The sequence below is a fragment of the Caretta caretta genome, chromosome 2 (genome assembly GCF_965140235.1).
Source record: "Caretta caretta isolate rCarCar2 chromosome 2, rCarCar1.hap1, whole genome shotgun sequence".
NCBI lineage: Eukaryota > Metazoa > Chordata > Testudines > Cheloniidae > Caretta > Caretta caretta.
In genome coordinates, this window is record NC_134207.1 from 21,322,611 (window position 1) to 21,345,403 (window position 22,793).

Below are 22,793 nucleotides of genomic sequence, written 5' to 3' on the forward strand. Positions count from 1 at the left end.
GCCAATGCTCAAACCACTGAGCTATCCCTCCCCTACCAGTCTCTGCAGGTGCAGGGCAAGTTGACTGTGCTTGAGTGTTTCTGTGGAGCCTACGATTTGGCTCAAGTAAGGTTCAATACTAGGCCTAGTCTTGCAAAATCTCAAGGCCCTCCTATACCAGTTCTCCTACTCTCCAGACTGCAAGATTAAAAAAGGGGAGAGTAATGAGTGGAGAAAGAGCTTGATCCTTCACAGAAAAGGTGCAGAGCATTGTGTGTGCATACGAGCACAGGCAAGAACTGATGAGCAAGAAAGGGGTGCAGGGGAAGCTAATGCTGCATTAATCAGAGATCAGCTGTAGTTACTCCTGCGTAGAAATAGAATTAAAACCAAAAAGGGGAACACATTGCTAAATCCCATGGGATTTTGAGCAGTCCCAATCATGCCAATGAGCCCGCTAGCGATGTGCTCCCATTTTACTCTAACTTCTGTAGTGTGCAGGAGTAAAATTGCAGCTACTTTTTTGTTAATGCACCACTGTATTCCCTTGCACTCCCTGCCCGAGTCGTCAGTTCTTGCTTGTGCTTATACACACTGAGAGTGAACTAAAAAAAAGGAAAGAAAAGGCCACACCCTCCAATGTATCAGCATTTCACAACAGGTGGCCCAGTGCTGATATCAAGTGAGGCATGACTGGCTTGTCAACACTCCTTCCAAATCAGTAACCAAGGCACCAAAATAAAGTCTTACAACCCAGTATTGAGGCTAGGTCAATAAGGCGTCAGTGTCACTGGGCCTCCCTGGTTTGTACAGGTAACTGAGATTCACCCATTTGGTATGCGATCAATGAAGAGCTCATGCAAAATGTGGGGGGATAGAGCTACAAATTAAAGACGCACTACATCTGGGGGTGGGGGTGTCCCTAAGGGTGATACTGAATGAAGCTGAGCTAGCCACACACCTAATTCCAGTGCTTAACTATCCGTATAATTAGAAAGTTTTTTCTAATTTCTAACCTAAATCTCCCTTGCTGCAGATTTAAACTGATTACTTCTCAAGCTACTTGCTGTGGACATGGACAACAATTGATCACAGTCCTCTTTATAACAGCCCTTAACATATTTGAAGACTGTTATCAGATTCCCCACCCCCCTCAGTCTTTGTGCAAGATTAAATGTATCCAGGTTTTTTAACCTTTCTTCATAGGTGAGTTTCTATAAACCTTTTATCATTTTTTGTTGCTCTCCTCTGGAAATTCTCCAGTTTGTCCACATCTTTTTTTAAAGTGTGGGGCGCAAAACTGGACACAGTACTCCAGCTGAGGCCTCACTAGTGTCGAATAGAGTCAAACTTTCCGTGTCTTACATACCAGAGGCACCGACTTCTCAGTTCCCAAGGGGTGCTTGACTCCCACTCCACCCCTTTCTCCAAGCTCCCACCCTGCCTCTTCCTGCCTCCTGCTTTGCCCCATTCTGCCCCCTTCCACCTCCTCTTCCTACTCCTCCCTCTCCCCCTCAGTACCTCCTGAACACTACTGAACAGCTGATCATGGTGAGTGGGAGTCACTGGGAGGGAGGGGGAGGAGCTGATCGGCAGGGTGCATCAGCGAGCTGGAGATGCTGGGTGGGAGAGGAAGGAGCTGATCAGCGAGGCTACCAGTGGCTGCTGAGCACCCACTATTTTTTTTTCCATGGGTGCTGCAGCCCCAGAGCACCCACAGAGTCGGTGCCTGGGTTACATACAATACTTCGTTTATGCACCTCAGAATGATATTAACCTTTTTTTTTGCAACTGACTCACATTTTTGGCTCATGTTCAGTTTATGATCCAGTATAACCCCCAGATCTTTTCTGCAATACTGCTGCCCAGCCAGTTATTCTCTGTTTTTAGGTGTGTATAATAAATAACAAATGGTTACTTACCTTTCCATATTTGTTGTTCTTCAAGATGTGTTGCACATGTCCACTACACTGTAGGTGTGAGCATGCCTTGTGCACAGCTGTCAGAGATTTTTCTTTCAGCAGTACCTGTCGGGACAGAGTGAGCGCCCTCTGGTGCCTGGCGCTGCTGCACGCAGGTATAAAGGGCTGCACTTCCCCCGATTCCCCTAAGTTCCTTCCTACTGGAAAGACTCCAATAGAGAGGGTGGGGAGAGAGTGGAGAGGCTCTAGAATGTGGAGGGAAGCCCCAAGGGATATGGACGTGGGACCAAGCTATGCACAGGAAATTGGTGCTTAGAGTGCTGAGGCTCTGGCTGGTATCATAGTGGGAAGACACCCACTGGGGCTGCTGGATATGCTTGGGTGAAGACACATTTGATCTGATCTTGGGAGTCTGATGAGGAGTCCACTTCCTCAAACCCATGGTGGAGCAGACCCCATCGGTACCAGGGAGACCATCTCTGAGTCTGGAGATGGCAGTACAGGTGAGATCATCACTGGCTTCCCTCTAGAGGGAACCCTACAGAGAGAAGCCGCAACTGTAGAAGCCACTGGTACCAAATGGTGCTCTGGGACTGATGCTGGGACCATGCATTTCCAATCCTGGTACCAGGCAAGATTTATGAACAGTGGGGGAAGCTGGCACCAACAGGTTAAGCAACTCTATGGCTGCCTCAAAAGCCTTGGATGTAGATGGCACTGGAAAGACTCCTGAGACTACAGTACCAAAGGGTTCACGAGTCCTTGAGGGACTGGTATCAGTGGACTCTTCTTGGGCTCTGGTGTCAGCAGTTTCTCCTGGTTTACGGACTGCATCTGGGGCTGCCTCTTCCTTGAGAGCACCTCCAAGTTTTTGACTCTGCTCAGTGGCTTCACCATAGACTTTGAAGGCTCCGGTACTGAGTCCTTTGGAGACCTACATTGTCTCTTCCTAGGTACCGGCGATGAGGATCTGCTTCTGGACTCAGTCAGAACAGGTATAGTGCTCCTAACTGACTCGGACATGCTTGGTACCTTTCCATTGGTGGGTAAAGCACAGACTCCATAGGCAGGTACTTGAGTCTGGCAACCCTGTTCTTTTTCAATTGGAGTTTGAACACTGTACAAATGCAACATTTGTCACTCATGTGCACCTGTACCAGACACTTAAGGCAGCTGGGATATGGGTCGCTCACTGGCATAGACTTGTTACATAAGTTACAGGCCTTGAAGCCAGGAGAACGAGTCATTAATCCAGTACTGAGCCCAGTACCCAACTAGGAACCCCACTCTACAAATGCACTATCCTAAATTTATCCTTATACAGTAATTCCTCGCTTAACGTTGTAGTTATGTTCCTGAAAAATGCGACTTTAAGCGAAACGGTGTTAAGCAAATCCAATTTCCCGTTAAGAATTAATGTAAATGGGGGGGCGGGGTTAGGTTCCAGGGAAAAATTTTTCACCAGACAAAAACCGACATATTTTATATATATATATATATATATATATATATATACACACACACACAGAGTATACGTTTTAAACAAACAATTTAATACAGTACACAGCGATGATGATTGTGAAGCTTGGTTAGGTGGTGAAGTCTGAGGGTGGGATATTTCCCAGGGAATGCCTTACTGCTAAATGATGAACTAGCTTTTGGCTGAGCCCTCAAGGGTTAACTCATTGTTGTTAATGTAGCCTCACACTCTACAAGGGTGCAGGAATGGAGGGAGGGGAGACAGCATGGCAGACAGAGACCCACACCCTGTCTGTGGGAGAGAGAGAGGCGCATTGCCCCTTAAGTACGCTGACCCCACTCTGAAGTACATTGTCTTTTTAAGTTGATCAGGAAGTTGAGACAGCAGCTGCTGCCCCAAGGTCTCTCTGTCTCCCCACCCTGCTCTATATGGAGAAGGGGTAAGCAGGTGCAGGAGCAGGGGGGAGGGGAGCACCCTGACATTAGCCCCCCTTTTCCCCCCTCCCCTCCCCCACCCAGCACAGCAAGCAGGAGGCTCTGGAGAGCAGCTCCAAGGCAGAGAGCAGGGGCAGCACATGGCAGTGGGGGGAGGGACAGCTGAACTGCCGGCAATAGCCTGCTGGGCAGCTGCTGCACAGGGAACTTAGGGGGGCTGCCGGCCCACCCTGGTTCCAAACCCCCACCAGCTGGCTCCAACGGGCTACTCTTCCTGAAAGCAGTGGACAAAGCAGGTGGCTGCCAAATGACGTTATAAGGGAGCATTGCACAACTTTAAACAAGCATGTTCCCTAATTGATCAGCAACATAACAACAAAACAACGTTAACCCGGACGACTTTAAGTGAGGAGTTACTGTATCTAAATATGTGCAAACACACTACACTAGACTAAAAACTAACTCTAAGGGTATTACATACACTAAAAGAGGGAAGACTCACAGATACAAAAATTGGAGCTCCAACACCCATCACTGGTGGTAGGAAGGAACTGAGAGAGGTTGAGGGCAGTGCAGCCCTTTATACCTGTGTGCAATGGTGTGAGGCATCAGTGGGTGCTCATGCTGCCCTGACAGTTACTCCTAAAGAAAAATCTCCCACAACTGTGCACAAGGCGGGCATACACCTACAGTGGAATAGACAAGTGCAATCACTTGAAGAAGAATAAAAAATTCCAGTGGGAGAGAATGAGTGGGTCTGTAAAATGAGACTAAGGCCTGGTCTACACTGGGGGGGGGGGGATTGATTTAAGTTACACAATTTCAGCTACGTGAATAACATAGCTGAAGTCGATGTACTTAGATCTACTCACCGCAGTGTCTTCACTGCGGTGAGTCGACTGCTGACGCTCCCCCGTTGACTCCGCCTCTTGCTCTGGTGGAGTACCGGAGTCAACGGGAAAGTGCTCAGGGGTTGATTTATCGCATCTAGAAATCGACCCCTGCTGGATTGATCGCTGCCTGCCGATCTGGCGGGTAGTATAGACAAGCGCTTAGTCATGTGTCAGTTTTATATATATGGAAAAAATTTCAGTTTAAGATTTCCTCCTGCCAAAGTGCTGTCCTACCAAATGGCTGACAGGGACACACACTCTCTGCCATTACCCACACCTAAAGATGTGAAGAAACACAAAGGAGAATCATTTACAAATAAGAGTTCCCTATGAAGTTGCACCATCTTCAGTTATGCATTCCTGGGTTACTACACTTGGCTTCTGGGTTGCGTAGCATACAGCTTGAAATTGAGAGTCTGATTATCACTGATAATAGTGATTGGGAATGTCAGGAATGAATTGTAGCTGGACTAGGGAAGGAAAACATTTTTTTTTAAGAGGAACTCCAGACCTCTGCCAGCAGGGAGTATTACATCACTCAGAGGTGTTGTAAGAACATGCCAAGCAGTGTGGGAGAAATGCAAGCAGCACTAGCAATCTCAGCTGGTGCTGGGAACTAGAGAGAGGATCACATGGGCAGATTTGTGTGTGTGTATGTGATGTAGCCGGAGGAGGGCCTTCATGGAAGGATGCAAGGAGAGAGGCAGAGTGAGAATGAGTGCAGGACACAGCTAAGGTGATAAGGGGGCAGACATAACAGGGTCAAGGGGAGAATATTGAAACGGGAATAAAGGAAAGAGAAAAAGAGAACTAGAAAAAAAGGTGAAGAGTACTCAAAAAAGAGAAAAATGGGAAAAGAAGAGAAAAGACTGAGACAGAAGCAATAAATAAGATAGAGCAGTTCCATCCTACCAGAAACAGGCTCTCTGTCATTCGTAGGCAGGTGATGTTGCACCAACACAAGCTAACTGACGCACTGGGAAGTGTCCGAATGACCGGGTAGAATCAAATTACCAGAGCTGAAGTAAATACTGGAAACAGTTTACATACCAAGACAAAAGCGGAAGAAGAAACTGTCTTCTGACATTACAATGCTGCCAAGGTTATATTCATTTCCAGAGCAGGATCCCCACATCATCCCTCCTTTCTAGATTTGAGAGACTGCACTTTATAAATTTCTTCTGTTCTGAGACATATCACAGGTTGTTATTACTATTACGATAGTGCCTAAAGGCCTTACGTGAGATCAGGCACCATTGTCCTAGGCAATCAGAACAGACAGTCCCTACCTTCAAGAGCTAGTCTAAATAGAAAAGGAGTACTTGTGGCACCTTAGAGACTAACCAATTTATTTGAGCATGAGCTTTCGTGAGCTACAGTGAGCTGTAGCTCACGAAAGCTCATGCTCAAATAAATTGGTTAGTCTCTAAGGTGCCACAAGTACTCCTTTTCTTTTTGCGAATACAGACTAACACGGCTGTTACTCTGAAACCAGTCTAAATAGAGAGGACAGACAAAGGAAGTATTACCATCCCATTTTTACAGATGGGGAACTGAGGCACAGAGAGAGTGAGGAGCTCAGCACATTTATTGCTGACCTCTTTTGAAAACCTAGCCATAAGTGTCACTATGGGAGTCACTGGATACCAAGCACTTTTGAAAATCTGGCCCCAGATGTAGATGCTGAGCACTTGAGAATAGAGCCCTGAGCTCTGCATGGCTTTTAAATTCCTGTGAATCTGCTGAGGTATTTTCAGTTTGCTGCACCTGAGTGTCACGGATACTTTGCCACAGAATTTCACCCCTGCTTCCTGCAGAGCACACTGGGCCTTGACAGTTGTTTGCTGCCCTCTCAGCCAGAAATGCTTAACACTACAGTGTGGAAAAAAAATGAGGCACTTGAGTTGTAAAATAGGTAGGGAATGAAGGGAGAAGAAAAGAGATCTTCTACTTCACTGCCCAAAAATATGTTTTCTGTGAAAAAAATTCAATATATCACAAATGAGCAGATGAAAGCAAATGTACTAGTCACCTGACATCCCACTCGCTTCACAGATCTGAGTGCATTTATCATCCTATCACAAATTCTCCTCAGATGACATCTGATTTTTTTTTTATTTTTATCATTACTTTACACTCTTTTCAGAACTGCTTTATTTGAATCATTTCCTGGATGCCCAACTTTCATTACCAGGCATGATTTTAGCACTTAGGCTGCTGATCCACCTCACCATTCCTCACACTCATGTTACTGGTCCTTGCAATCCACTTACATATTAGCACCCTCCTTGCTCTTCTTTCTATTTTACCTAATTCTTTTCTCACAGCCCGAAGGCCTTACACATTTAATATTCCTCATCCTACTTTAGGGTCCGATTCTGTCACCATTTCTCATGTTGAGTAGTACCTACTCTTGAGTAGTCATTGATTTCAAGTGCAACTACTCACAGAGTAAGGTACTACTCAGTGTAAGTAAGGGTAACAGATACAGGCCCTTAGTTTTCATGATATTTCCCTTCCATGCAATCCAAAATACCCTTATTCTTCCTCTTCTGCCTCTCTGATCATTTCTCATCCTTCTGGAATTCAGTGGCTTTCTGTGTTTTACAACATCAGTGTAAAATTCTCTTCTTCAAGGCCCTACATAATTTCATCTTCTTCCCACATCTTTGATCCCTGTGCTCCTCTCAGTCCTCTCTCCTTAATCTTCCCTTCAAATCCACCTTCTATGTTTGGCTTCTTGCCTTCCACTATGCAGATCCTCATATTTGGAAGAATATCTCACTTCTCTGTCAAAGATCTCTTCTTCATTCCTTATTGTTATTATTTTTATTACTCTAGCCCCAACCAGGTTGTGACAGATAGATAGATCATCTCTGTCCCAAAGAGCTTACAAACTTTATTCAAGAGGTAAAGATAGGTGAATCAAAAACAGGAGGGGGGGGAGAGGGAATATGTTCTTTCATAGACTAGCTATATGCATAATTTGTAGGTATAGAGAATATTTTTGTTTTTCATTAATAAGCAGATCTGTTCATTACCAGCCCAGTCTTTATCAGCTGGGATGTTCTATAGCTGCTATGGCAGAAGTGAATTAAGGAAGGAGTTGCAGAAGGAGAGGGGGAATGATTTTACTATTTTTCCCCCTAAGAAGGGCATTTTTCACATAAGGGGCAGCACAGAAGAAAGTGCTAATAGGTGAAGCAGACAAGCAGATAATCAAGGGATGAAGCATTGCCAGAGTGCAGGGGGCAGCTGATGATGCAATGAATAGAGATGGTGGGGCAAAACTCTGAAGGGCCTTGAGGGTAATTCCTCCCTGGAACTAACTCTTCTGGAAATCCTATCTATTTTGTTTTTTTCACACACAATCTCTCCAGACCTTCCTTTGTGTGAACATATGTCCCGTTATTTTGCCTATCTTAGATTGTAAGCACTTTGGGACAGGGAATGCATCTGTCTTTATATCTGTAAAGAGTTGTGTAATTTTTTGGAAATATATAAGTTATCACTAATATTTATGCAGTAGATCAAGTGAGACCTCTTGGGCAACCACCAAATAGAGTTTGTCTGGGAGAGGGATTCTTTATAAGAACAATAATTACTGGAAATCTTGGGGTTAATATAAAGCGGTTCCTTAAAAGTTCCCTATCAGAGGTGACCTTTAGTGCAGACTGAACTGTTCAGTGGAACCCCAATTTAACCAACACCTCAGGGAATATATAAATCTTTTGTAAACCTATGAATTTAGATAATCAGCCTATCCCTAACTAGACCCCACCAGAAAGGGGCCACGTAGGAGCTTCAGTCCTAAGGGCTCCATAGGAGTAGGGCTTTAGTTAAGTGCAACCCTTGAGACATCTTTGGCTAACTGGGAGGTTTGCTCATTAGGAGTTGGTAAACTGAGGCAACATTGGGTAAATCTGTGTTGCATTATATTTATTGTTAAATGCCCTGTAGCTGATGTACTGACACAGCAGTAGTTCTTACAACATTCCTTATCTCAGTATTTCATGTTTTGACAACTATGATTGGGTGTAAACAAGCTTGCTTTTCCCCTGTATTTCTGCTAAGGTTCTGATGAAATGGTTGCTTCTGCTGCCAATAAAATCAGAAAAGGAATGCCCATTTTTACTTCATTGGAGAATTTTAATGCAATGTACGGCCTTGATCCTGCAAAGAGTTACTCATGGGTTGACCTCTGTGACCATGAGAATTGTTGCATTTAAAGGGTCTCCATATGGACAAAGAGCTCACAGCAGGATGGAAGCCTATAGTTTGCATGTGCTGCTTTCATGGTTCCTACTGCATGACAGAAATTTTGCCATCTGTAGACCTGAAAGAAATTCAGACAAACAGGATTTCAGGAATATCTACCTAGATAAGGCCCATCTGTGCACTAAGAATCAGAGCTGAGTGAATTTTTTTGGACAAATAGTTTATTCACCAAAAAATGCCATTTCAGCCAAACAAACCCCCCTAATACGTTTCTTTTTTGAAGTTGAAATGTTTTGTCCTGATGTTTTTGAAATGAAACATTTCAACTTTTCATTTCAAAATAATGTTTCATTGTGAAGTTTAGCTAGATTATTTTAAAGAAAAAAAGGGATAAAAGAAGACCCAAAATGAAATGAAAAAAAATGAAAAAAAAAAAAAGAAAAGAAAAAAGTGAGGGTCAGATGAAACCCAAAAGACTTTTTTTGGGGGGGGGGTTGTTTCAGCAAGAAAAACTAAAACATTTTCATTTTGAGTTGACCCAAAACAAAACAATCAATTATTAACTCACCTCAACTAAGAATCAACGAATATCGGTGTGGGGTTGGCTAAGGTAGTACCTTCAGAATGGTGGGTGACTTTTATAGGGGGTATGTTCATGGAATCCCAGAGGAAATACTATAGTGCTCAGGCTGTACTGATAGGCACCAATACAGAACCCGAAGGAAAGGCAGACAGAGACAGACAGACTTTAAGGCAGTTGTGTACAGGAATCAGATAGTGACAATTTATTAAGTTAGGTATGAACCTCTAACACTAGAAACACCACCACATTCAGGCATTAGTCCTGCAAGGTTCTAAGCATGGGTGGACCACAGCCCACACAGGACAACTTGCAGGATCAGGACCTTTGCTGTTCATAACTTTAAACTGAGTTATTAACATTATAACATTGCAAAAGCCAATTTCTAAACAAAATCCTAGTTAGCACTGAAAATATCACACAGTCCCACTGCAGAGAAATGACACGGGACTCTAACTATGCATATAAAATATCCCAAGCAATGCTGCTGAACTAAGTGCAACTAGCAATTTAAACAAACCAAAATATTATTTGAAATGATAAAAACCCACTTTATCTGTGGCCAATATCAGACATAATGAGCTGAGCCTGTGGTGGTAATTATGACACAAGGAGATGTGTGGAAATGTAGAGTTATTAGCATTCAGAAAATTGCATTTAGAAACCTTATAATCAAAACATTACTTTACAAGTTAGACTGAAATACTAAAAAGGAATATGTTCAGGCAGGTCTTACATTCAGGGCTTTTAATTTTCCCTTTGAAACTAAAAAAATAAATCAATTTCAATGGCTGGCTGGGTGGGTGGATCCTCGTGAGATGAATCAGACTTTTCATTCAGTTTTATGAAAGTCTGGCTTCAAGCATGACCTATAATCACTTTTTGCTGCAATCAATATACAATACGTCTACCATCCAGTACAATTTACAGGGTTCTGCTAATTCATCAGTGATGTTGGCTCTTTTTGGGAACACAGATCACAAGCTGGGGCTCTTTCCTGGAGCATCTCTGTGTGGGGAGGAAGGGAGTTTAGTACAGAAGTGATGGTAAGTCTAGGTACAGGGGAATCTGGAATGTTCTTTGCTGTGGACACCAAGTCATAATTGTTAACTGGAGGTGTGTCCTGATTGCCACTATGGTATATTTTTATAAACTGAACCAAATACTTGGATTTTGCTCTGTAGTCAGAGTTAGTTTCTCTCCGAGGTGCCCATTAGTGACTGTATCCAGTTAAGAAGATATACTTGTTCTGCCTTTCTGTCTTAGGGTTTATTCTGCTGTCCATCACCATCAAATCTGAGTAGCTGCCATGTAAAGTTGAAAGCAATAACTAGGTCCTTAATGGATTTCATGGAATTTCTGTCACTTCCCCTTTGGGGGTAAAAATTCTTCTTAGGACAGAGTTGGATTTATTTTATGTATTTTTAGCAGGTCTGACAGAAAAAGCAAATTTTACAGGCAGATTACAGAAACAGGAAAAGCATGAAAAAAGCTAATTATCAAAACTGCTTGCTTAGTAGCTCATTGTGGAAAGCACCCAAAATTTAGCTACAGCGATTGCCTTCTTTGAATTGATTACAGTAGAAAATTCTTATCTCCTTTCCTGTTTCATGATTACATGGATACTGGTATGCACATAATAAAAGGTTTTGCCTTACTGTAAGGGCATTTTTGGATGTAAATATGCAACGAGTGTATTGTCAAGTGGTTCACAAAAAGCTCAACCTTCAATCCTTTTGAGAGTGCTTCATTAGCACACAGATAGCCACTTTGGAAATAGCTTGAGAGACATACAACTTTTACAAAGCTATCCACAGAACACTATTAATTCAGCATAGTTATATCACAGGTACAATCCATATCTTCTCTTTTGTCTTCTTGCTCTCTTTCTCCAGTGACCTCAATCACTCACGTGGCTTCTGTATGCCTTTGACTCGCAAATCTTCCTTTTTACTTTTGACCTGGTTCTCTTCATTTAATCTCTGTCTTAGCCTATTTTTCTAGCTGATACCTCTATGTCCCAGACACGTCACCATTAATATAAACTTAACACAGCCAAAATTGGATTCTTTGTGCCAGATTCTCTCGTCTGGCCAAGTTGTGCACAGCAGAAGGGAAGAGTAAGGAGACAAAGAAGGCTTTAAGCCACCTTTATATTCTCTCTATCCTGGGGCTAGTCAGGTGACAGACAAAAGTTAGAAAAGCCAAAAGGCTGCTCTGTCTTACACCTGGCTGCCCGTGTTCCCAGAGATTATTCCAAGCAGCTGGGTATGGACAAAGCAAAGGGATTCCTCAGCCATGTGCACTCTGGATCTGGGAGGGAGGTCGGTTACACTACCCAAGGAATCCCCTCTGCAGGGAGAACCTCAGGGCCCTGAACCCTTTGGCTTTTATGGCTGCTTTGTGCCACTAGAGTGGTAGCAATGATCTGGCCCCTTATCTTTCTTCTCAAATGTTCTCACTCCTTCCATTCTCTGTCACTGGTGACAAGGCCGACGTGCTGTCATTCAGGCTGATAATCTGGCTGTACTCCTTGACTCCTCCCTCTCAGTTGACCTTTGAGCTCAGCCAATGACAAAACTAATGGGGAGAGGGAAGTAAGGGTGAGAGACTGTCCAGCAAGCATATATGGAAGATAAAGTCAGCAGGCAAGCAAAACAAAGTGAGAAGTGCTAGTGCAGAAGCAAAACAATGCAACTAAAACCAATAATTTTACAATCTGTCTGCCTAAAGTTAGCTGCCTAGATATCGGTTTAGGAGCCTAAAAAAAATGGTCTGATTCTCTGCGGGCAGAGCACCCACAAATTCCATTGGCTTGGGATCTCTGGGCGCACAGCACTTCCAAAAATCAGGGTGCTCTTTTATTCAAGTGGTTAAACAACAGTTTAGGAGCCAGTGAATGTCACTGTAGTGAATCTGTATCTCTTCTAAGAAATGGCCTTACCAATTACCTAATCTACTGAGTGGGATTGTAACAGGATGGCCTGCCCTTTTAAGAAGCAAGGGACCTGAAACAATTCATCAGACCCAGCTGGGAAGGGATCAGGTGTTTTCTATAAAGGGCTGAGAGAGCTCAGTTGGAGGAGCTGCAGGAAGAAGCTGGGCTCCTACAGTAGGCCCTGACATAGGAGGGACTGCGGGAGGCAAAGGGCAAAAAGCCTCTTGGAGCTGCAGTTCAGGGGGGGCTGTGGAACTGTTCGTGTGTTTGATGTTTTGCCTAAGTTTTACTCTTGAAGAATAAAACTGTCTGGAAGGAGTCTTGGGTGTAGCAGTAAGTCCTTCCTAGGAAGGCCTGGAGATCCATCCTGGGTGAGAGGAAACTGAGGCAGCAGCAAGTTCACCATACTCTAAAAAATATTGTACCAGAATACTATCTTCCCAACATCCCAAGGAACTTGCCAACAGAAGCAGCATCATTTAATGCCCAGAAAGAATATTATCAAACATCTTTCTGCTTTCACAAATCATCGCATTTTCACAGGGACAAAACAAATCCCTTTGTGCTGAATGTTTTTAAAAGGCAGTCATGGCAAAAAATAAACACTCAAAATAGCAGTACTGTCTTCAAACATTATGAAGTCACACATCATCAAAGTTTAGTTAGTCAATCTGCTTCAGAATCCTCTGAGGTAATATGTTTGAGGTTAACACAGACATTCTGCTCTCTGGCTGGTTATGTGACTTTGTCTCCACTGGAAAATGTAAACTTGACCTCCAAATTCTGCAGATAACTGTGAGTTTCAAACCAAGCACACATAGCTAGTTGTTGACACCAAGAAAGCTTTTCTGCCATGTAATCTGAAGTAAAATCCAACAATCCTTCTCTGTCTTCCTTTGAAAGTGGTTTTCTATTAAGTATGTAGTTTTTAAAATACAATTCCTCAATGTTTATCCTTTCTCATTACAAAAGATTACAGGTGTTGACCAGTTAAATCTGGATCTCATATCTTTTCTGAGCTAAAAACCATATTGTACCATAACTTATATTCTACTCTTCACACTGACCCTAATTTATGTAGTGGCTTCTGTTCTAAACAGTGCCAAATACTTCCTTTGTGTCCTTGGACAAGTCAATTTCTCACTCTTGGACTCCATTTTACATCTGTAAAATGGGAATCATAATACTTCCCAACCTCACAGGTTGTTGTGAGCACTTGGAGAGAAGCATTGATGATAGTAGTAGTAAGAAAAGTAGCTCTGCATTAACAAGGAGATGTACTGGATTATATGTGTGTGTGTGATATATATATATATATATGTCCTTCCTAGGACTTTTTTGTCTCTGGTGTCTATATATATAAAATCATAGACATCAGAGACAAAAAAGTCCTAGGAAGGACACACATACACATAGGACTTTTTTGTCTCTGATGTCTATGATTCCAGAATTAGTGAGAATATAACAAATAAAAACTCTAAGAGAAAATAAGACTGACTGTTTTTGAAGAGAGAAGGGAATTTGACATTAGCTAAGGAAAAGAAGCTTTTATCCAAAGCCCACTAAAGTCACTGGAAAGACTGCCACTGCTTTCAATGGGTTTTGGATCAGGCCGAAAGTTACATGAAGAATTGCAAAGGAAAATGTATTCTTGCTATACTTTCAAAAACTTAGTTAAAAAGCGTTTGAGCTTCTTCTTAGCCTTTAAATATTTTTGCTTGTAATATAAATTAGACATTAATTATTCTTACTGATTCTTCCTGAAAGGATCTGCTTTCTGCATTCAGCCAAATTTTTCTGACTAACCTCAGCAGGGCCATGAAATAATTTTTCTTTGCCAAGTGTGGATGCCTGCCAGAGAAAGCCAAATGGGAGTTAAGATTTTATTTAAACAAGCTTGTCAACTTCTGCAAGCTCCCTGAGTAGTTCTTTTTGACTTGATAATGACATTGTAAATCAGAGTATTGTGTGCTCTGTATGGGTTCAGTGTTTGTTACTCAGCTATTTTAAATATTGTATTGAGCATGGGACCAAAAGCGCATCCCCTTGCCCTGTAGTAACTGGTAAAGAACAGGGTTCTCCAAATCAAATAAACTAATCATATTCGTGTTTTGACCCTCTAAAATTGTTTGTTTATATAACGGATGACCCCTGTTAGAGTACCTGGACCGATGGCACAGCAGGGGTGAAGAGGAGGGAGGGGGCAACCATAATACTTTATATATTTCTTTAAATGTTTCATAAGGTTATTTCTGTGACATGCCAATAATTCATTTTTGACATGAATAAAAACTGATAAAATACCTGTGAGTATTTATACAATTGCTAAAGCAAATATGAATAAACTCACCAGGGATTCCTCACATCCCTAAAAGGAAGTAGCCTAACTACATTTATGCTACAAAATGTGCTCCCTTCAGTGAAACTTAGTTACCTTTGTTTGTCTTTAAAACATCAGAACTAAGGCTCTTTTTTTTTTTAATGTTTCAAAATGTCTCCCTTTTCTGGTTAAAACAATGGAACCATTCCTGCCAGCCACCCCTTAATTCTTGCAGAAAACTTGGGAGAAACCCTGAATAATTCTGATAAGCCTCGGGTTTACAGAAGAGTGTCTAAATGTTGCTTACATGAAACATTACAGTTTACAGGAAAGAAAGGGAAATTCCCTTTGTTAGGATTGCACAATACATACCAATTATAAACTATAGCAGTATGATGTAAGGATATATTTTTATTTGGGTTTCTGCTGGCCATATTAACCACAAGGACAAAACTTTAGCAGCTTATACTGTACACAGCACCAGTGCCAGAAGTCAATTACACAGGCATCTGGCATTTACAGAAGTTTCTTAGTGTTATTATTATGTAATGAGATGTGTATACAAAAAGAAAAGAAAAGAAAATGACCAGATCCATACATTTAAAGTACAACTCCCACTGACTACAGTTGCAGCTGTGTGTGCTTAGCCCTTCTGTAAATCTGGCCCTGGCTGTCTCAAATTGGGCAACCAGCAAATGAGGAGCACACTCACTGGCCACTTGTGAAAAGTTTAGTTTAAGTGACATACCCAGTATCACACAGGAGATCTGAAGCAGGGGTTGGGAGAGAATCCAATTCTCCAGGATGGCATGCAATGCCTTAACCCTGAATCCCATGTCTTAGTCACCGCACACCTTCCAATTTCTGCAACAAAAGAGGAAGGGACCCTACAACAGCCTCCTTCATTATACACCCTGATTTATTACCTTAACACCATCCAACCTGTGCACTAAATGGGGGTGAACTACTTTCATTTTCCCCAAAAAACATAATGTATTGCAGATTATTTTAAAAACATAAACAGAAATTCCAAAATATACTAAATATAATTAATGGAGTTGACACATACAATCAATAGAAAGCAAAAAGATATATCAAAACTAATAATATGAAAAAGTCAAACAGACAGAGCACATCAACCAGCAAATTAAGGAGCAGATTCTACCACCGTTATGCCTGTTGAAGACTACCATGCTGTCCCAGGAGTCTCACTGATATCAATGGGACTACAGATGGAGTTCATTGTGCACAAAAGAACATGGCCGGTAATAAAGTCATTGACGGCTTTATAGATATTTCCCTTAAAAGTCTGTAGCAAGTGCCTGAGTTAATCTTTCTATTCAAAAATGTATCTCTGCCCCACGGGGTGTGTGTGTCATCACCTTGGGGGGAAAAACACATCACAATGATTTTGAAGAAAACCAATTTACTTTAAGAGTAGCAGCCATGTTAGTCTCTATCCGTAAAAAGAAAAGGAGGACTTGTGGCACCTTAGAGACTAACAAATTTATTAGAGCATAAGCTTTCGTGAACTACAGCTCACTTCATCGGATGCATACAGTGGAAAATATAGTGGGGAGATTTTATATAAACAGAGAACATGAAACAATGGGTGTTACCATACAGACTGTAACAAGAGTGATCAGGAAAGGTGAGCTACCAGGAGGAGAGCGGGGGGGGGGGGGGGAAGAGGGGGAACCTTTTGTAGTGACAATCAAGGTGGGCCATTTCCAGCACTTTACAAGAACAGTAGGAGAAATAAACAAGGGGAAATAGTTTTACTTTGTGTAATGACACATCCACTCCCAGTCTTTATTCAAGCCTAAGTTAATTGTATCCAGTTTGATGGTGTCTCCTGAATAGATATGTGGACAGAGTTGGCAACGGGCTTTGATGCAAGGATAGGTTCCTGAGTTAGTGTTTTTGTTGTGTGGCGCGTGGTTGCTGGTGAGTATTTGCTTCAGGTTGCGGGGCTGTCTGTAAGCAAGGACTGGCCTGTCTCCCAAGATCTGGGAGAGTGATGGGTCATCCTTCAGGGTAGGTTGTAGATCCTTGATGATGCGTTGGAGAGGTTTTAGTTGGGGACTGAAGGTGATGGCTAGTGGCGTTCTGTTATTTTCTTTGTTGGGCCTGTCCTGTAGTAGGTAACTTCTGGGTACTCTTCTGGCTCTGTCAATCTGTTTCTTCAATTCAGCAGGTGGGTATTGTAATTGTAAGAACGCTTGATAGAGATCTTGTAGGTGTTTGTCTCTGTCTGAGGGGTTGGAGCAAATGTGGTTGTATCGTAAAGCTTGGCTGTAGACAATGGATCATGTGGTGTGGTCTGGATGAAAGCTGGAGGCATGCAGGTAAGTATAGCGGTCTGTAGGTTTCCGGTATAGGGTGGTGTTTATGTCACCATCACTTATTAGCACCGTAGTGTCCAGGAAGTGGATCTCTTGTGTGGACTGGTGCAGGCTGAGATTGATGGTGGGATGGAAATTGTTGAAATCATGGTGGAATTCCTCAACGGCTTCTTTTCCATGGGTCCAGATGATGAAGATATCATCAATGTAGCGCAAGTAGAGTAGGGACATTAGGGGATGAGAGCTGAGGAAGCGTTGCTCTAAGTCAGCCATAAAGATGTTGGCATACTGTGGGGCCATGCGAGTACCCATAGCAGTACCACTGACTTGAAGATATACATTGTCCCCAAATGTGAAATAGTTATGGGTGAGGACAAAGTCACAAAGTTCAGCCATCAGGTTTGCCATGACATTATCGGGGATACAGTTCTTGATGGCTTGTAGTCCATCTTTGTGTGGAATGTTGGTGTAGAGGGCTTCTACATCCATGTTGGCCAGGATGGTGTTATCAGGAAGATCACCGATGGATTGTAGTTTCCTCAGGAAGTCAGTGGTGTCTCGAAGATAGCTGGGAGTGCTAGTAGTGTAGGGCCTCAGGAGGGAGTCTACATAGCCAGACAGTCCTGCTGTCAGGGTGCCAATGCCTGAGGTGATGGGGCGTCCAGGATTTCCAGGTTTATGGATCTTGGGTAGCAGATAGAATACCCCTGGCTGGGATTCCAGGGGTGTGTCTGTGTGGATTTGTTCTTGTGCTTTTTCAGGGAGTTTCTTGAGCAGATGGTGTTGTTTCTTTTGGTAACCCTCAGTGGGATCAGAGGGTAATGGCTTGTAGAAAGTGGTGTTGGAGAGCTGCCTAGCAGCCTCTTGTTCATATTCTGACCTATTCATGATAATGACAGCACTTCCTTTGTCAGCCTTTTTGTTTATGATGTCAGAGTTGTTTCTGAGGCTGAGGATGGCATTGTGGATGGTCTAAATACATCAGCAACACTATCAGAGGCTCGTTCACCTGCACATCTACCAATGTGATATATGCCATCATGTGCCAGCAATGCCTCTCTGCCATGTACATTGGCCAAACTGGACAGTCTCTACATAAAAGAATAAATGGACACAAATCAGACGTCAAGAATTATAACATTCAAAAACCAGTCGGAGAACACTTCAATCTCTTTGGTCACTCGATTACAGACCAAAAAGTGGCAATTCTTCAACAAAAAAACTTCAAAAACAGACTCCAAGGAGAGACTGCTGAACTGGAATTAATTTGCAAACTGGATACAATTAACTTAGGCTTGAATAAAGACTGGGAGTGGATGTGTCATTACACAAAGTAAAACTATTTCCCCTTGTTTATTTCTCCTCCTACTGTTCTTGTAAAGTGCTGGAAATGGCCCACCTTGATTGTCACTACAAAAGGTTCCCCCTCTTCTCCCCCCCCCCCCCCCGCTCTCCTCCTGGTAATAGCTCACCTTTCCTGATCACTCTTGTTACAGTCTGTATGGTAACACCCATTGTTTCATGTTCTCTGTTTATATAAAATCTCCCCACTATATTTTCCACTGTATGCATCCGATGAAGTGAGCTGTAGCTCATGAAAGCTTATGCTCTAATAAATTTGTTAGTCTCTAAGGTGCCACAAGTACTCCTTTTCAATTTATTTTAAGTAGCTAAAAATACGAGTATTGTCCCAGAATGTTGTCAAGATTTTCTAGATCCCACTTAAAATTCAATTAGTCACAAACCACTTTGAGCGCATACTGAGAACACAGAAAGGACGTGAAACTCCACTTGCAAGTATTTGTGAAATGACACTGTGCTGGGAGTTTAACGAAACTGTTGAAAATGAGTAAATGGAACATGATAGCACTAGGCTTCTCTATTTTCATCAAATCTTGTGAATCTAAAAAATAAATTGAGAAATTATATTCACAGCTGAGTGTATTTACCTATAGAACATACAATCTGCTTTTTGCTTGATAAGCTCTAGATCTGGATCTTCCAGTCACCATTTTTTTTACTAAATCCAAAACATTGCATCAAACTAACACTTAATCTGTATGGTCCTGATTCAGGCAGATACTTAAGCATACGTGAACTTTAAGCACATATGTAACTACACTCACTTTATGAATCAAGGCCCATTTTAATGAAGTATGTAATATCAAGTCGAAGTTGATTCCTACAGGCAAATGAATAAAAGGTTATTCATTTTTTTCCATTCTTTTTCTTTTCCAACCTTTAAACAACCAAAAGAAGGATGGGAAGAGGAAAAATACACACTGTCAACAATTTCACCAGGAGAACCACTAAAGCAAACTGTTTTATGGTTAAGGCTCTGGATTAGGAGATCTGGTCTCTGCCACAGTGATCATGTGACCTTTGGGAAGTCATTTAAGCTCTCTGTGTCTCATTTCCCTAGCTGTAAAATTGGGATAACACCCTTTAACCTCTCTATTTAGACCAGGGGTGGGCAAACTTTTTGGCCCAAGGGCCACATCGGGGTGCAAAACTGTACGGAGGGCTGGGTAGGGAAGGCTGTGCCTCCCGAAACAGCCTGGCCCCAGCCTCCTATCCACTCCCTCCCACTTCCCATCCCCTGACCGCACCCCTCAGAACCTCCCACCCATCCAACCCCCCTGCTTCTTGTCCCCTGACTGCCCCCTCCCGGGACCTCCGCCCCTAAACACCCCCCGGGACCCCACCCCCTATCTAACCCCCCCGCTCCCCGCCTCGACTGCCCCGTCCCCCAGAAACTCTGCCCTATCCAACCGCCCCGTTCACCATCCCTTGACCGCCCCCCCCAGAACCTCCGCCCCATCCAACCATCCCCTGCTCCCTGTCCCCTGACTGTCCCCCAGGACTCCCTCTCCCTTATCCAACCCCCCCCCCCGGCCCTGGCCCCTTACCATGCCGCTCAGAGCAGTATGTCTGGCTGCCGCGCTGCCCGGCCGGAGCCAGACACACTGCCGCGCTGCCCTGCATGAGCGCTGCCCGCATGGCGGCGGGGGAACGGGGACAGGAGGGGAGGGACCGGGGGCTAGCCTCCCAGGCCAGGAGCTCTGGGGCTGGTCAGGACGGTCCCGCGGGCTGCATGTGGCCGTAGTTTGCCCACCTCTGATTTAGACTGTAAGTATCTTAGGGCAGGGACTGTCTCTTACTATGTGCATGTGCATAGCCCAGCATGATTGGACTCCAGTCTGGGTTGAAGTCTCTAGGTACTGCCAGAACACATATGTAAATAAGAATACTGCAATTGTGACTGCATATCTGGGGGGGGGGGGAAAGGACTCGACAAAAGACATAATAAGAACATTCCTTGCAGGAAGGAATAGTTCAGTGGTTTGCGCATTGGCCTGCTAAACCCAGGGTTGTGAGTTCAATCCTTGAGGGGGCCATTTGGGATCTGGGGCAAAAATTGGTGATTGGTCCCGCTTTGAGCAGGGGGTTGGACTAGATGACCTCCTGAGGTCCCTTCCAACCCTGATATTCTATGATTCTATGAACAGCAACATAATCACACAGCAACAAATACTGAAAACAATCTTAAGGGTTTGTCAGAAAACTATAGGTTTGGGGGCTTTAAGAATATAGCTATTAGCCAGAGTACTGAAGTATAGAATACTGACAGCACAACTAGGATTATTTCTAAAGCTCAAAGCTTTTATATTGTTTCCAATTTTGAAAATAAAACCTAGGATGCTAGATAATTTTCTTGAGTGTACAGTTTGAAAAGCTTCACTCATAAGTCTTTTAAAACAACATATTAAATGTTAACGTTTCCCACTTTCCATCCTCCAAAGTCTCCCATAATGTAGTGAAGTTTTAAAAATGTCAGTTAAAGGTTCACTTATTTCCATGCTAATTTCCTTTAAAACTTGTGACTCAGCATGTCATTTCAACCAATTACTCTGTGTACTTTAAGTGCCTCTAACCCTTTCATAACCAAGTCTTAACTGTACACTATCTAGCTTGCTTTCTGTCACCCATGGAAAAGCCATCACTGAATTGGAGGTGATCATTATCCTGTTACTCATCTCCGGCCTCCCTCCCAAAACACAAGGCACCTATCTACTCTAAAACACTATGCTCTCTCCTCCTTTATCTCCTACTCATATTTTAAAAATCATTATCAATAGTTCTGATGTTTGCTGCAATATGCCTTGTATTATGTGCAGCTCCTCCAAACACCTTTTTGACTAATTTCTGCTTTTTAATTTTTTATATAACTCTCACAGGACCCAACATCACCAGTGCCTCCATTCTAGGGTGCCAAACCTGAAACACTTTAAGGGGGCCTGATCTTCAGATGTGGTGCTGAGCATTCATGCTCTGAGAATCAGGGCATGTAAGGTGTTTCAAGTTGGACATGCAAAATGAGACATCCAAAACCATTAATCACTTTTGAAAATCTTGCTCACAAACTTCTCCCTCTTCAGGTTCTGTTTTTTTTTAAAAGGACTTGTTTCAATTTTTTAAACATTTTTTCTGTTTCCCCATTTAATTGCACTGGTTTCTGTCATCTGTTTAGCATTTTTTACTTGAATAGGAGGAATTTAAAGTATATTTCTCAAGTTTACTTTTGGCCTCAGTATCATCTGGTAACAAATTTTTGAAGGGAAAAATGGGTATTTATTTGCATCAATTTTAATTGTGATGTTCTTTAACTTAATTGTCCTAGAATTATTATGAGTAAGAACAAGCAGGAATGCCCAATTTACATTCTCTACACAGTTCATTATTTCACAGCTCTCTCTTATGTCACCTTCTTCCTAAACTATATGACCCTAATCTTAATTTCTCCTCAGATGTCTCTAATAATTTTTGTTGCCCTTCCCCAGACCCTCTCCATTATGGCTATATTCTTCTGAAGATGAGGACACAATAGGGATGTACAATTTGTTTATTATTCTTGCTTTATTCATTTCTCAATACAGTCTAACATCTTGTTTGTTTTTTTCTTCCACTGCTGTGCTGGGACCCATAAAGGGGATCTCATCATCTTGGTTATCCCCGGCCTCAGTTTTCCTAGCAAAGTGAGGCAACATTTAGCTAGCGGGGGGAAACTTAAACCCCAGCAAAGCCTCTCAGGTGCTCAAGGGGAAAAAAGATTGTATCCAGTTAGCAGAGTCTTATATAAGACAGCCTGTATGGGACTGCAGGCAGCTGCTGGAAAAACCAGTGCTCCACTTACTAAAAGGGATTTTTCAGGAATGTGTGTGTAGTTTGATTTAATCCTTTGGATTGTAGACTCTATTTGACTAAACAGCATAAAATGAAGACCTTGTTTTGAAGTTTATATTATGCTGGCTGAAAAAAAATCAGCAAGCCTCTTTATATGCTTTCATTTCAGTTTTGCGTGCACTGTGCATGCTGACACACCCCTTCAATCTTACCCCCTCAAGTAGTTAGATTTAATCTGCCACAATGCTACCCAGCTGCTTAGTGCTGTTCCTTGTCTTTTCTAGTCTTGCTTATCCTAAATAATTTCTTATGTTCTGTTTACCTTTCCAATTCCCACCAGATCATTAACAAAGATAGTAAGCACTTTTTCTGACTGGATCTTTATATCATCAGATTTTGTGGTGTGTGACAAGAAAATAAATTAATTCCATATTTACTCTGTATGTCTATTGAAAACACCCTCTTATTTATAAGATTCAGCAGCATCTAAGATATTCACT

General features: G+C 42.6%; 1 protein-coding gene across 3 annotated transcripts in view; it reads right to left on the minus strand.

Moving 5' to 3' along the window:
• The window catches only part of NSMCE2 (NSE2 SUMO ligase component of SMC5/6 complex), a 190,029-nt gene that overhangs the window by 15,753 nt on the left and 151,483 nt on the right, over positions 1-22,793 (minus strand). For 2 of the 3 annotated variants that reach the window (XM_075124943.1, XM_075124944.1), the window contains exon 4: positions 16,256-18,200. The exons of the other annotated variant lie outside the window; for it this stretch is intronic. In XM_075124943.1, the coding sequence (XP_074981044.1) occupies positions 17,074-17,997 (924 nt within the window). In that variant the 5' untranslated portion in view covers positions 17,998-18,200 and the 3' untranslated portion in view covers positions 16,256-17,073. Of the gene's footprint in view, positions 1-16,255; positions 18,201-22,793 lie in introns of those variants that run through there. 3 annotated transcript variants of the gene reach the window in all.